The 14405-nt window shown below is 38.0% G+C and overlaps 1 protein-coding gene across 9 annotated transcripts in view; it reads left to right on the forward strand.

Annotated features, from left to right (window-relative positions):
• The first annotated feature begins 841 nt into the window (after positions 1-841).
• SYNE1 (spectrin repeat containing nuclear envelope protein 1) overlaps positions 842-14405 on the forward strand; it is a 575153-nt gene continuing 561589 nt past the window's right edge. For 4 of the 9 annotated variants that reach the window (XM_069069646.1, XM_069069648.1, XM_069069652.1 and 1 more), the window contains exons 1-2: positions 842-1025; positions 11746-12030. In XM_069069646.1, coding sequence (XP_068925747.1) covers positions 11961-12030 — 70 coding nt within the window. In that variant the 5' untranslated portion in view covers positions 842-1025; positions 11746-11960. Of the gene's footprint in view, positions 1026-1382; positions 1470-11745; positions 12031-14405 lie in introns of all 9 variants that reach the window. The other 5 variants (XM_069069649.1, XM_069069650.1, XM_069069651.1 and 2 more) reach the window with 2 other exon arrangements.

The raw sequence follows: 14405 nt of genomic DNA on the forward strand, positions 1-14405 counted from the left end.
CCTATGATTTCCACTGCATATGCACTCTAAGTAAACAGGCTTCCTCTGCCTATTCAGATCAAGAACTATTCTGCGACTTTAATCTTAGAGAGTAGACTGGGGCAATGAATAGTTACCCAAGATTTACCTAAGGTCACACAGCCAATTATATGCCTGAGGCACCTTTGGAATTCGGTTCTTCCTGATTCTGAAGCCAGTCCTCTTAGCACTATTCCACAAAATTTATTTTCTATTCGCTTAAAACATCATACTTTCATCTTAAATATATCAGCAAAGTGGGTCAATCTGTAGCATATGTGAAGACAGCAACATATTGAAAAATTAACCAAAGAATGACTAATGAGACAAAGGGCTTTGGAATGTGTCAGTTTAATTACTGACTTGCAGCTTTTCACCTTCAGTTTTAGTATTTACTGTTTGACCTGGGTCATAAAACAGATGGTTAAATTAGTGACTGCTAACTTCCATGAGGAAAATCCGTGTGCACCCTTATTATGAAGCCAACTTCAATTGCAAAGAGTGTTTGGGGGAGTGGTGCACTGAGGGGCCACCTCGTTGCCCCCGGAATCCCTGCAGGAGGCTTAGATCGGAGGTGCTGAGCAGCCAGCACACCAGGCCAAACCAGGAGATCTGAGAGTGCCCACAGCAGCCGAGAAGCAAAGGCAGCATCTCCCACTGACATTTCCGCTCCGCCCTAAACCCCAGAAGGCAGGTCCGGAGTGGATGGGAGGGCATAGAGAGAGGGTGGGGGACTCACACCATTTAGGCTGCTTCTGAGAGACGCCGCCAGGGTGCAGGAGAGGTTGTTTGTATTTCAGCTAAGGGAAAGCCCTTTGCGTAGCCCCTTGTCCCCGCCCCCAGCTCATCCAGGGGGCCGGTGCATCCTTTCGATAGCCTAGGCTAGCTAGGGCGTCCAAGCTGAGCTAGCGGAGGAAGGGTGGGAAGGAGAGGGGTTGGAGAGCGACCCTGACCAGGGGCATTGGAGTTTTCCCTTGCCTCTTCTGGACCAAGAGCGAGAGAGGGAGGTGAGAAAAACAAGCCCAGGTTTGATGCTGGGGGAGGAGGACACTGGCCGGCGGGGCCGGCCAGGGATCTGATTGCTAGAGGGAGGGAACGACAGTCCGGCGCTGCTAGGTGCTGTAGTGAGTGTGCGTGCGTGTGTTGTGTGTACGCGCTTATGTGTATCTGTCTGCACGGATGGAGCTAGGGTGGGATTGTTGTACCCGGTAACCAGGGCGGCCGAGGCTTCCCGTCAGCACCAGAGCCCTCGTAAAGAGAGAGGGAGAGAGGAAAGAAGGGGGGGGGGGGAGGTGGAAAAGAGCAGAATTGAGGGGAGAGCACGAGCGCCAGGCACAGAGCGAGCTCTTGGGCATTTCCCGCAGAGCCCGGGAGAAGCGAGCCAAGGAGATTTTTCAACCGCTGCTCTTGGCAACGGTGGAACAAGACAAGCCAGCCGCCCTAGGAATAAGGTAAAAACGAGCAAAAACGAGGACACATTCCTGCCAAGTTTGCGCGTTGTACTCTAGGGTCCTGCCCAGCTGAGGTTGGGGGGGGGGGCGGAGAAGAAGGGGGGCTTTCTCTCTGCAGTCAGGTACCAGGAGGTTTCTTCGAATTTCTCCCTCTTTCTATATTGTCATTTCCGCCCAGGGCACATTCTCAAGCCCCTGTTCGGATGGTGCAGAAAGAAGCAATCCCCTCGCCCCCCTCTCTGCCACCCCAACACCCTCTGTCATTGTGCGGGTGGCTGTTACTATCAGATCGGAGCTATAGGGCGTCAGACAGATTCTTGGAGCCTCCCTTCCTCCGCCTCCCGGGCTATTTTAGGAAGGGTTGGGGAAGGGGAAATAGGTAGCAAAGCAAGAATTGTGTGCGGGGCTGGACCCATTACATTCACCTCCCTGTCATCCGATCAGTGCACTAGCGCTGGCTGCACTAGAGGGCAAAATAACTTTCAGCCAGCCTGGTGGAAGACTCGTTTTCAGACTCAGATTTTACATCACTACCCAGGGTATGGGGTAGAATGGCGATTCAGAGAGGGTTGGTGCTCATGGCAAAGGACAGTTTAATAACGCAAAGGAAGCAGAAAAAAGCAGCCAGAGAAGGCAGAGAACTTGGTGAAAAGCTGTCCTATGGACTAGGTTGGTGTAATAGGGTTTTCATAGGATGTGATAGACTCAGGCCCTCTTTTGTAGGTAATTTGGGCAGGCTTTCCAGAAGTAGCAGCTGTAGGCCAGTCGTAAACCATCCTGGCATTTTTAAAATATGATTTTCTATCAGATTGGGCTGGCTGGTTTTTCTTTTTCCGAGACTGTCCTAAAGCAGTTCCAAAAATTGAGGGAGAAAATCCTACCCCCCCCCCCCAATATATCAATGCTCAACCTAAAAATGCCATATTTTCATAGCATTTTCACAAGAAGGTCAAGTCACAGGAAGGCATAGGGGAATGATAAGCAATGAAACAAGGGTCTTAAATATGCAGAAAAGCTGCATTATGTGTGTTAGATGTGAGTCATGAAGATTCTTGGATGGGGCTTTTTAAGAGAAATACATGGGGTATATTTCTTAGAATGTCTTGACAGCCGAAGAACAGCATGCTGTTTCTTCCCCTCTTTTTCACCACCTGTTCACGTCTTTTAGGTAGATTTAGAACTAATGCTAACTTAAACTATGTAAGCTTAAAATATGTTCGTGTGAAAGGGCAGGAGCCATTTTCAGCCTGTTCCAGATACTACTGCTGCTATTCTTTAAAACTTTTACCCCCTGGGCTATGGCATTCACTTCACTTTTACACTTCCCAAATAATAATTTCCACAAAATGGGTTAACTCTACTCACCATTTTCTCTCCCTCCTGTTCTTCTGTACTTGATTCTCAATGTTACTTTTTTACAGGAACAGAAGGGAAAAAAAAAAATACAGGATTGCTTGAGATTAGAAATCTTTGAAAAATGATTGCCCCAGTAGTACAGAGTATGCTTCACTGTAGCCTTCAATCTGATGATCATTTGCCAGACAGCTTCTTGGAATAGAGATGGGCTACAAGTGGAAGAGGATGTGTAGGAAATACATAAGTGGGCAAAAGCATTCTATTTTCTCCAGTTTTAGCTATGGTTGACCCCACCATATAGACCTACAGTATACTATGGCAAGCACATATGACATGGAATCTCAGGAAATCCTGACTACCTTTCTTCTTTTGTTTTTTTCTTTACTCTTTTTTTTTTTTTTTACTGTAGCTTTCCATTTGGTATAGTCTAACAAGATCTGAAACTTGAGGTTTATTTGGGTTTTATGTTTGTTTTTACTTCTTAGGAATGTTTATTTAAAAAAATACACTCCTGGTAAATATATGAGAGAAAGGTAACTAACAAACTTTTTTTATTGGAGATCTGCCAATCCTCTTGATCAAACTGAATCATGACCTAAATTTATTTTTACACTAATCAACTGAATACTCAGTCTTTGCTTAGAGGACATGTACATCACATGTTCATTATGCATTCATCTTCCTGCCCTGACTGAGTAGGGACAAAATTCAGAACACTGCCACCCACCCTCTGGGTACCCAGCACATTTTTTTTTTTTTTTTGGTAATGATGATGCAGGAGCTGAATATCCAAATACTTTGCTCCTCCTCTTCTTCCTCCCTTCTGTATGCCTTTTGGCTGTGTTACATGTTGCTAATTCTATCCTTTTCCAGTGGGTGTATAGGAAAAAAAAGATGAAGTAAAACTCAAATCAAACTTTTTTTTTTACATCTATGAGTTCCAATGGACATTAACGAGTGAAAAATTGAAATTATTGTTTAAATTTTTAGATTAAAAAATAAGTGGATTTCATTACCCATTCTATTAATGAATACCATTTGTATAATTTATATAGAGTTATATTGATCTTTGAAGCCTATTACTGTTTTCTGATCTGAATCTTTACCTAGTAACCATATGTTAGTTTACCTGTCTTTGGTTAGAAGTGAATCAGTCCATCTCTCTCTGCTTTATGGTCTAAAGAACTCAGCTGTTGCTTCCTGGGTCTTAAGACCTCAGTTTTTTGAGGGACTTGAAGTTGTATTTTAAAGTGTCTTTTTAGTATTTTGGCAGCTAAGAGATTAATGCCCATACTAAGAAGAAAAGAAGGAAAACTTATTGTGATATTGAAACAGAAGATGGAGCTTGAGGGTCCTCTGGGCTTGAGGTTCTGGAAAAAAATTGCAGGAAAAATCTATCTTAAACCCCTCTTTCCTACTTGTTAGGCCTTCATCCCTATTACCACAACTGAGAAGAACCATCATTTGGTAATCAGTTCATTCATGGCATAGTGAAAAGAAGACTGAGTTTAGAACTTCTGGTTCTCCAATTCATCATCTGTGTGATCTTACACAAATAACTTCTCTCCATAAGCATTTATTAATCTCTTCCTATGTACCAGGCACTGTGCTAGGCACTAGGAATATAAAGACAAATGCTCAAGAAACTTATATTCTAATGTTGGATACACATGTACAGGCATATACGAAACACATACTAAGTAGATATGAGGTAACATTAGGAAAGATGGCACCAGCGAATAGGGCAGGGAGAGGGCACCAGGAAAGGTCCACTATAGAAAATGATCTTTGATTTTAATCTTGGAGGAAGCTAGGGGTTCTAAGAGGTGGAGGTGAAGGGGGGGAGCACTTTAGGCTGGTTGGATGGTCATTGCAGTTGTGGATAGGGAATGGAATTGTATTGGTGAGGAACAGTAAAAAGACTGATATGACTGGATTGTAAATTGCTTTGAAAAAAAGTGTTTAATAACCCTGGAAGAGTAGAATGGGACCAGAGTGTGAAGAGATTTACATGCCAAACAGTAGAATTTATATTCTGTGCTACAGATCACTGAAAGACCTGAGAATTTATTGAGTGTGTGTGGGAGGGGAGGATGATGCAGTCAGACCATCACTTTAGGAAAAAGAATTGTAGTGTAAGGACTTGAGGCAGGGAGACTATTGCAATAGTTCAAGAGTAAGACTAAGGGCCTAAACTGAGGTGGTGCCTGTGTGAGTGGAGAGGGGACCTTAGAGAAATGTTGAAGAGATAGAACGTGTAAGACAAGACAATAGATTGGATATGTGGGGTGAGAGTGAGAAGCTGAGAATGATATGGAGATCATGAACCTATGTGACTAAAAAGATGGTAGCTGTCTTCAAACTAAATAGGGAAGTTCTCAGGGCCTTGGTTTTCTTCTTAATAAAATAAGGATGTTGTGCTGTATGACCTTTGGATCACAGGCTTTGGAGTAGCTCTAACATGCTGTGATTCTGAATAAACTGGACATATTTTAAACAAACTATACCTCTAAAGATGAATAAAATTAATCTCCAAGTAGGATAAAAATTTTTGTTCAATGTTTCAAAAATTAATTTGACCATATAGATATTTTGATTCTTGATGTATATTGACAAATCCATAAGGACCTTTCACCTTAGGGGGGGGGGCAAAGAGGAGGTGTTGTAAGCCAACTACCATCTCCAAGTGTTAGCAACAGACTGGTTTTCTTTTCTTTTACAGAACAATCCTTTAATTAAGGGAATTTGTTCTGTGAAGTTTGAATTCAGCCAGGGGGTCACACCTGAGGACTAGAGGGCTGAATGTGGTCTGGAGGCTGAAGGTTCCCCATCCCAGTGTAGATAATTGAAAATTCATTTGCATGTCTTCGCAATAGACTCTGATTCATGCCTAGGTCCTTGTCATTCCACATCACTCTTTTCATTTTGTGGGACAAGTGTAAAATGAAAATTTTATTATTCAGTCATGTCAGACTCTTCATGATTCTTTTAGTGGTCTTCTTGGCAAAGATACTGGAGTGGTTTATCATTTCCTTCTCTAGTGGATTAAAGCAAGCAGAGGTTAAATGACTTCTCCAGGGTTACATAGATAGTAAATGTCTGAGCCTGAATTTGAACAGAGGTCTTCCTGATTCTAGTCAGTCTAGTGCACTACCCACTAAGTCCCCTAGCTGCCTCCAAGGCAAACAGAATTTAAGTAGCTTCCCCAGGCTCATACAACTAGTAAGTGTCTGGGGCTGGATTTGAACTTTGGTCTTCCTGAATCTGTCCAGAACTCCATCCATTGAGCCACGTAGCTTCCTTCAAATTAAAGATTTATCCAAGTGAAATAGGACAGCTCCAAAGAAAGAGATCTTTTCTCCCTAGAAAGAGATCTTTATTTGAGATATGTGGTAGAAGAGAGTCTTCTTCATGTATACATTGGAATAGCTTGTTTTTGAAGTCCATTCCAACTCTTTGACTCCGTGAAATACTTGCAAACTACTGAAGACTGTGAACTTTTTTTCTTTCTATTAATTTTATTTCATCGCTTAATTTTCATTCTTGTTCTTTAACTGATTTCTTTCACTAGTTCCTTCTATTCCCTCCACACTTTAAAAATGAGAATACAATTCAAATTAATTCAATTACATTCATTATTGTTTCCATGACACATTATGTGCTCTGCATCATGTAGGGGGCTGTGAGGGCACAATTCTTCCATATTTTGCTTCATCTATGAATGCAGTGATAATGGACATGCCCTGACCTAATACAGATCACCACCCCACTCCACCTTTTCATTCTTGTGCAAATCTTGTATATGTCATAAATTCTTCCTAGAGCAACTACTCAACACACTAGAGGTTTTTCTCTAGAAGTCTTTTGGAGTATTACATTAAGACATTGAGCATAGAGATTATTCATCTGTTATCATACCTTATTTTCATGCATTGACTGGCTCATCTCCTTTTCTAAGTATACACAACTTTCATGATATCTTTTGCCCTATGTGTGACATCCAAGACATTGTTGATGACCTGCTATAATCTGCTTATACCTATCATGTCTCTTTTCATTGCCTTTTTGTTCATCTCTAATTTTAATTCTTCTGATACTATGGTATCCCACCATTCACTGTCATATTATATCACTGATAAATATTACTGTCCAAAGGACAAGCTTTTGTGACAAAGCTTGAGATTGTCTAGAGCATCATGTAGTTTACCCAATCAATTTTAGGTGGTATTTATATCACATTTTATAGCTTTGCAGTGGCCTAAAGGACCTGTCATGTTGACTGGACTAGTTTTTCCTAAAAATGGAAGGAAGTTGTTCCCAAGACTTGATTGGACCAGTACGTGTAGGCTTGAGCTGTTGACATGGCTTCCTGATTACCAAGGACATTAAAAGGCCAGTCTATGGGAATCAGTGCCCTTCAAACTTGACAGATGTTTTATTGCTGTGTGCATCAACATGTTTTCTGACCAGATGTATTTCCATGTGGAGACAAGGTGGGAGGTTGTGTCAATCTGGAAAAGCTGTGTATACTTTTCCAGTCCATGGCAAAAAAAAATTTCCTTTTGTTAACTGTCTATGATAGGTAGTCTTTGAGTATCTCATTTTGTTTCAGTTCCAAACTTCAATTGTAAATTAGTCTTGGCCCACACTATCAAGGATTATAGCTTTAGATATTCATGTCCAAAGTTTTCATTCTTCTCTCTGAGCAAAGATTTACAGTATCATATGAAAATCAAATGGTCTCTAGGACTTGTGTCTGTATAACTAAGACTTACAAGATGATTTCACCATGCTCTACATATGAAATATGTTGATGGATTCATTCTTCTATTCATACATGAAGGTTTCTTAGGTTGTAGACCTCTCACATTATGTTTAAATGCTAAAGGCATATTATATCATAAGGATCATAGCTTGATAGCTGTATGGTACAAATGAAGAAACTGAAATCCAGGAAAGTTGAGTGACCTCCCAGATATCACATGGATAATATGGGGTATTAGAGACAGGATTTTAACTCACATCTTCTGATTTCAGAGTTGATGCTTTTTCTACTGTATCACTTGGCCAGGTAGCAAGACCCCTTTTAGCTTTATAATTCTATACTGATCTTTCAGTGAGAAAAATATAGATTTTGGTATCTCATGTGCAGAAAATGGATATCTAAGTAAAGGGTCTGATGGATAATGTTTTTCTGCTTTGAAAATGTAAAAATTCTGGTCTCATCTTTAGTCAGTCAACCTTAATTGTGTGTCTATTCATCTCCTAGATTTGGTGGGAAAAGAATTGGCAGAACATACCAATGGAGTAGTAGAAGGGAAGGAGTGATAAAATCTAAGGTTCTGGAATGAGAACTGTAAAAACAATTTCCTTTATGGACTATGTAGCTTAGATCAGATCAGAAATCAGTAATCAAATCATTGGTCATGCCAAAGAAAAAATTCCAATGAATGTTGTAGCTTCAATACTGTACATTTTTTCAGTGTCTGTATCAACATCATTTTCATCCCACCCTCATCATTAGTAACTTAAGACTGATTCTCCCACCACCTTAATAGAGAATATATTGAGACAATATTTTCCAAGTTGATTTTGTCACAGAACTCTTGGGGCTTGAGTTATAATGACAGAACCTATATATGTTTATCTGGGTATTCTGAGGTGGTGGATTATGGAATGTTTGTATATGTGACCACATGTATGTATGTTCTGTATTGGATCAGATGCTATGGTTATCCAGGATAGAAAACCTTGTTATTGTTACAGAGCCATCCTAAGAATACTTTTGACTAGCATTCTTCCCTTGTTCTCTTCAATCTTGGGTTTAAAAGAAAGAGATACCCTACTCTGGGAGAAACTAACACTTCTTCCTTTGCTGACTTAAGCTGTTTTTTTTATTAGTGAGATGTCTAGATGTACCAGGTATACTCATTTTCAGAATTCATCCTTAAATTTCTGTTTAGTTGCTTTTACATAATTCATATTTTTAGTGATTTTACAGCTCTGAGCAAAAACTAGCTTCAGCAACCATTGTTACCCTTGAGGACCTAGTACAAATAAAAAACACACTGGTTCCAGATATAAAATATTAAGTCGTTATTTTGACATAATAAGAGATAGAATAAATGAAAAATACCTGGAAAGCTTGAGGGGATATGAGGAAATTAAGACTGTTTTCATACCATTAAGTTGCCATAAAAGTATATTTGGTACATAAATAATTTATTATTTAATATTTTGAGAAGGAAACAGTTGTTATCATAATTTTCTCATGGAAATCCTATGAACTACATATGAAACATGAAAGTTCCAAAGAATGCTGTTAGGAAATGAGATTCCAGAGAATTAGGAGAAGTTTTATTTTTTTTCTCTACTCTTTGTGTTACTAGGATTTTGGCGGATACAAAAAGCGGAGTCATACTCATAGACCAAGAATCTTTCACAAAGAAACTTTTAGGAATTTTTTTGCAGTTCTACAACATTATTAAAATTTCATGTATATATACACACACACACACACACACACACACACACACACACACACACACACACATGCACATTTGGTAAATTACCATTTGTGACCCCATTCATTCATTCAACTAATAATCATTCATTTGATGTCTACTGTGTACAAAGGACTATGCCAACCTCTGGGGCAGACACAAAGGCTATCAAAGGATCCTTCATTTCATAGAGCAAACTATTTAGGGGGCATTCTCAGGTTTACAAAGAATGTAGATGCATTATCTTCTTTAATCATCACAACAGCTATGGTAGGTAGGTTCTACACGTATCATTATGCTGATTTCATATTATTATATTTTATATATTTATTATATTTTATATAGATGAGGAAGTTGAGACTCAGAAGCAAAGGGATATAACCATGGTCCCATTACTATTGTTGGAAGCAAGATTTTTTTTTACATGCATACACATACACATACATGTACACATATAATGTAGCTATCTCTAAGGTGGGGGGGAAATAAAAAAAAGAAATTTTTATTATGTAACATACCCTTTATAGAGGATATGTAATTTTATTATATATCCTATATAATTTTGATATATAATTTTATTATATATCCTATATAATTATGATATATAATTTTATTATATATCTATAATTTTATAATATATTTAAAAGAAATAAGCTGTATATAATAGATTTGCAGTTTCATGTGCAATCATCTTTTTAAAATTATACTGTATTATGGAAATGTTTCCTTTATTCCATAAATTAAAAAAGAAAAATTAAAGAAAAAAAAATGAGATTTTAATACAGTTCTTTCCTGAGGCCAGGTCCAACATTCTTTTCATAAACCATGAATTAGAAATCAGTAAACCTGGATTCTGCTCCTGGCTCTACTCTTGTCTTCTTCTGTGACCTTAGACATGTTACTGAACCAAAGGTGTAGGATTTGAACCTAGGTCTTTCCTGACTCAAAGGGAAAATTATTACATAAGTTCATTAGCAAGATACAAAACAAAATGCATGTGACTTCTGGAGGGAAACCTGTAACCAACAAAGGGAATGATGCATGGAGACGGTTGCTTATCAGTTAAGTTTTAGGGGATGGATAGTAGTTAAAAGGCTGAAAAAAAAGATGTTAAGATTATTGTCTGACAATATAATAATGAAGAGAATGCATTTTTTTTTTGCCTTTTGGAGGGCAATTGGGATTAAGTAACTTGCCCAAGGTTACATGGCTAGTTTTTTTATTTTTATTTTTTTGTGGGTATTAAGTGTCTGAGGCCGGAACCAAACTCGGGTCCTCCTGACTCTGGGGCCGGCGCTTTACTCACTGCACCACCTAGCTACTCCGAAGAGAATGCATTTTAAAGTTTATATATAATGTACATTATATGTATGTGTGTATATACATATACACACATACACACACATATATATGTATACACACATGTGTGTGTGTATTTCCTTACTACAAACTTGTAAGGTAGTGCCAATTGTTTCCAATTTTTTTTTTTAAAGCAATCAGGGTTAAGTAACTTGCTCAAGCTTACACAGCCAGTTATTTCTGGGTGTGGTGCTGAGTACCTGAGCCCAGATTTGATCCAGGTCATCCCGACACTGGAGCTGGTGCACTTACTCGCTGAGCCACCTGGCCGCCCCTACGCAATTGGGGTTAAGTAACTTGCTCAACTCTACACGGCCAGGTGTTTCTGGGTGGGTGCTAAGTGTCTGAGCCCGGGATTTGATCTCCAGGTCTTCTCAACACTGGAGCCAGTGCTCTTACTCGCTGTGCTACCTGGCCGCCCCAATTGTTTCCACTTTTACAGATAGTAAAACTGAGACACAGAGGTATGAAGTTGCTTACTTATAGCCTCAAAACTGGTGAATCAAAGCTGGTATCTAAGACCAGGTTTCTTGATTTTCGATCATTCACTCTTATGTGTACAAGGCTGATTGAGATACTTAAGATTCTAAAGAATTGGAGAGATATTAAGATTTATAAGAATGTTTGCTTAATAAAGAACACATTTTCTTTTTTTTTCATATCAATTGTCAAGAAAGTTAAGCATAAAATTTGGAATCAAACAGTTATTTTCACTTTTAGCTTTCAAATATCTACAGTAGGTTACTAAATGCCAAAATAGCATGCCAAACAACAATACTCCCCATTACACTGTTTACGTGAGTAAAAACATGAAGACAAGGCAAGAGCAGTGTTTCTGAGCTACATTTGTAGCTATTCATTTTTATAATACTTCAAAATAATCATCATTCAGTAAAGTTTCTGCATCAATTGCATTCAACTATAATATGATTTCTTGAATATTGAACATGTATATTTATATCTTTAAATGTCAGTATAGCTAATCTTGTGTCTTTTTTTTTAACATACAAAAGCCCATACAAATTGCTTCTAAAACCAGTGTTTTACCCCCCTCACAGGCTAATTCAGAGAAGAACTTCTGAAAAGAAGTGACTTAAGCCTTGATAGGGCAGTCTTCTAATCAGCTGCTACCCAGAAATGGACCCATTTATGACCTCTCAGGTCTGAAAAGAAAAGAATATCTGGATGGGAGTAGCATAAAATCTTCAGCTGCCAAGATTTATGGCTTCATGAGAGGATTCTCTTGCTGGAAGGTGCCTATCACAGAAACATCATGGCTACTTCCTCAAGAATGCTATCAAGATCTCCTCGAGACATTGCTAATGTGATGCAAAGACTGCAAGGTAAGTACCAGACATCTCAGAAGCCAAACATGTTTTTATTTACTGACATTTAGATACAGACATTTATTTCTCCTCTTATTCACATTTTAAAAATGTGTGTGTATATGTGGGTGTATTTCTCTTTTGTGAAATTGTAACAGCAAGTGGTAGAAGAATGTCATAGAAATTTCTAGTAATGAAGATATCAGACATGTTTGTGAAGACTTCTTAAAATCAATACAGGCCATTTTCTCAGCTGTCTTCTTTTATTTAGCAAGTATTCTGCCTTCCCTAGTAGCAAAATGAGATAGACCCTGTTTGTCTTTTTCTTATGCCAGAAATGTATGTGTTTCAGTCTTTATTAGAGAGATTTTAATGTGAATTCATATTCTTCAGGCGAGAACCCTGGGTTACAGCTGTATAAATGACAACTCTGTCCTTCAGAGACTGAGAGAAGCAGAACTGTAAGAATAGGCCAGTAAGAAGTGATGTGAATGGTTGTTATTTCACTAGTGGCTGGTGTCATATAAATAATGAGTCTGGGAATGAGTCATGTTAGCATAATACTATCCTAGATGATATGAGGATTGCTCATTATCTGCCTTTCTTCATATATTACTTCAGGGGAAAAACAAATAAACAAACAACAACAGTAATGCTGGCTTGTTGCCAAAAATATATCATGTATATATTTATCCACCTGTGGGAATATGAAAATTTGATTGTCTCCCTTGTCACTAAATCTAGAAATCATTGCTATTCATGGTCATTTTAGGGAAGGTCATGTTCTGCCTGGCTCAGATACTAAGAATGTCATGTCCAGGTAGGGTAAAAAAAAATGATATCATTGTTTTCTTCTGAAGGGAGCTTCAGAATTTCTGATAAATTGGTCTTTTTATTCCTTGTACCATAAACTATTGGATTACTAGATAAACTATTAAATTACTGGATTTATTGGGAACAGCTAGTTGTGCAATGGATGGAGTGTCTAGGATGGATTTGGGAAGCTCTGAGTTCAAATACAACCTTTGACATTTATTAGCTGTGTGACCCTAGGCAAGTCACTTCACCATTGTTTGCCTCAGTTTCCTCATTTATAAAATGGGAAGAGTAATAGTATCTACCTCCCTGGGTTTTTATCAGGTTCAAACGAGATAACATTGTAAAGCACTTAGCACAGTGCCTGGTACAATTTGCTATATAAATGCTAACTTTGTTATTGTTGGGTAGCTAGGTAGCACAGTGGATAGAGTGCTATGTCTGGAGTCAGGAAGACCTGAGTTCAAATCCAGCCTCATACTTACTAGCTGTGTGCCCATGGCCAAATCACTTAATCTTATTTACCTTTGATTCCTTATCTGTAAAATGATCTTGAGAAGGCAATGGGAAACCACTCCAGTATATTTGCCAAGAAAACCCCAAATGGGGTCACAAAGAATCTAAAACAACTGAACACATATATTTTTGTTATCATAATTATTCTTGTTAATCATCATTTGACAGGATATTGATAATTATTTCTGGTGGCAAGTATAGCAATCATTTCCAATTGTCTGGGCAACCTTAACTTTCAAAAGACTGAAATTCACACTTACACTCATGTAGAAGTCTTTGTGCGGTTAGGAGGTAGTGTTACATCATGGAGACCACAATGGATTGAAAGGAAGAAAGTGTAAGTTTGATTCCAATTTCCAGTATTTAGGAGCTAAGTCCTTCATCCTCTCCATATCTCAGTTTCCATACTTGTAAAATGGAGATAATATTTTCCAACTCTCATAGGGTTGTTTTGAAGGAAGTATTTTGTAATCCAAAAATTATACAAATATGAGTTATTATTAAGTGGGAGTATTGTCTGCATATTCTATTGTGATAGTTCTCAAAGGTTATGCTGTTGCTTGCTAATATATTAACAAGTTTTATTCAAAGTGCCACATAATTTTGGATGTTATCTTATTGCCCATTATACATATCCAGGAATCTCAAACCTTGAACTCATAGAGAATTCAACCAAAATGACTGGTTTTATTGATGGGAAACTGCACATATATGATTCCTAAAATTAGGATTTCTAAAATCAAATTATTATTTAATTATTTTGTATTATTTGTATCAATTAATTTTTATTAATTAATAATCATTCTTAATATTTAATTGATTAATTAATTCCTAAGATTAAAGAGGATTTTTAGAGCTAGAAGAGCCCATCTAGTTAAACTAGTTCATTTTACAAATGAAAACAGTTTGTGCTAAACAATGCTAGAAATGAATATAGTGATATAATTAAAAGTCAGAGGTGAACAACACTTGTAAATGTTGATAGTATCAATGCAAGTCTGGTCCAGTGAAAGTTGGATACAATTTACTAATATTTATTTATTAATGTATCCAATGCATGC

This window comes from Petaurus breviceps, unplaced genomic scaffold, assembly GCF_028583685.1.
Source record: "Petaurus breviceps papuanus isolate PSGF00001 unplaced genomic scaffold, PetGlider_PUasm1.0 90784, whole genome shotgun sequence".
In the NCBI taxonomy this organism is placed as follows: Eukaryota; Metazoa; Chordata; class Mammalia; order Diprotodontia; family Petauridae; genus Petaurus; species Petaurus breviceps.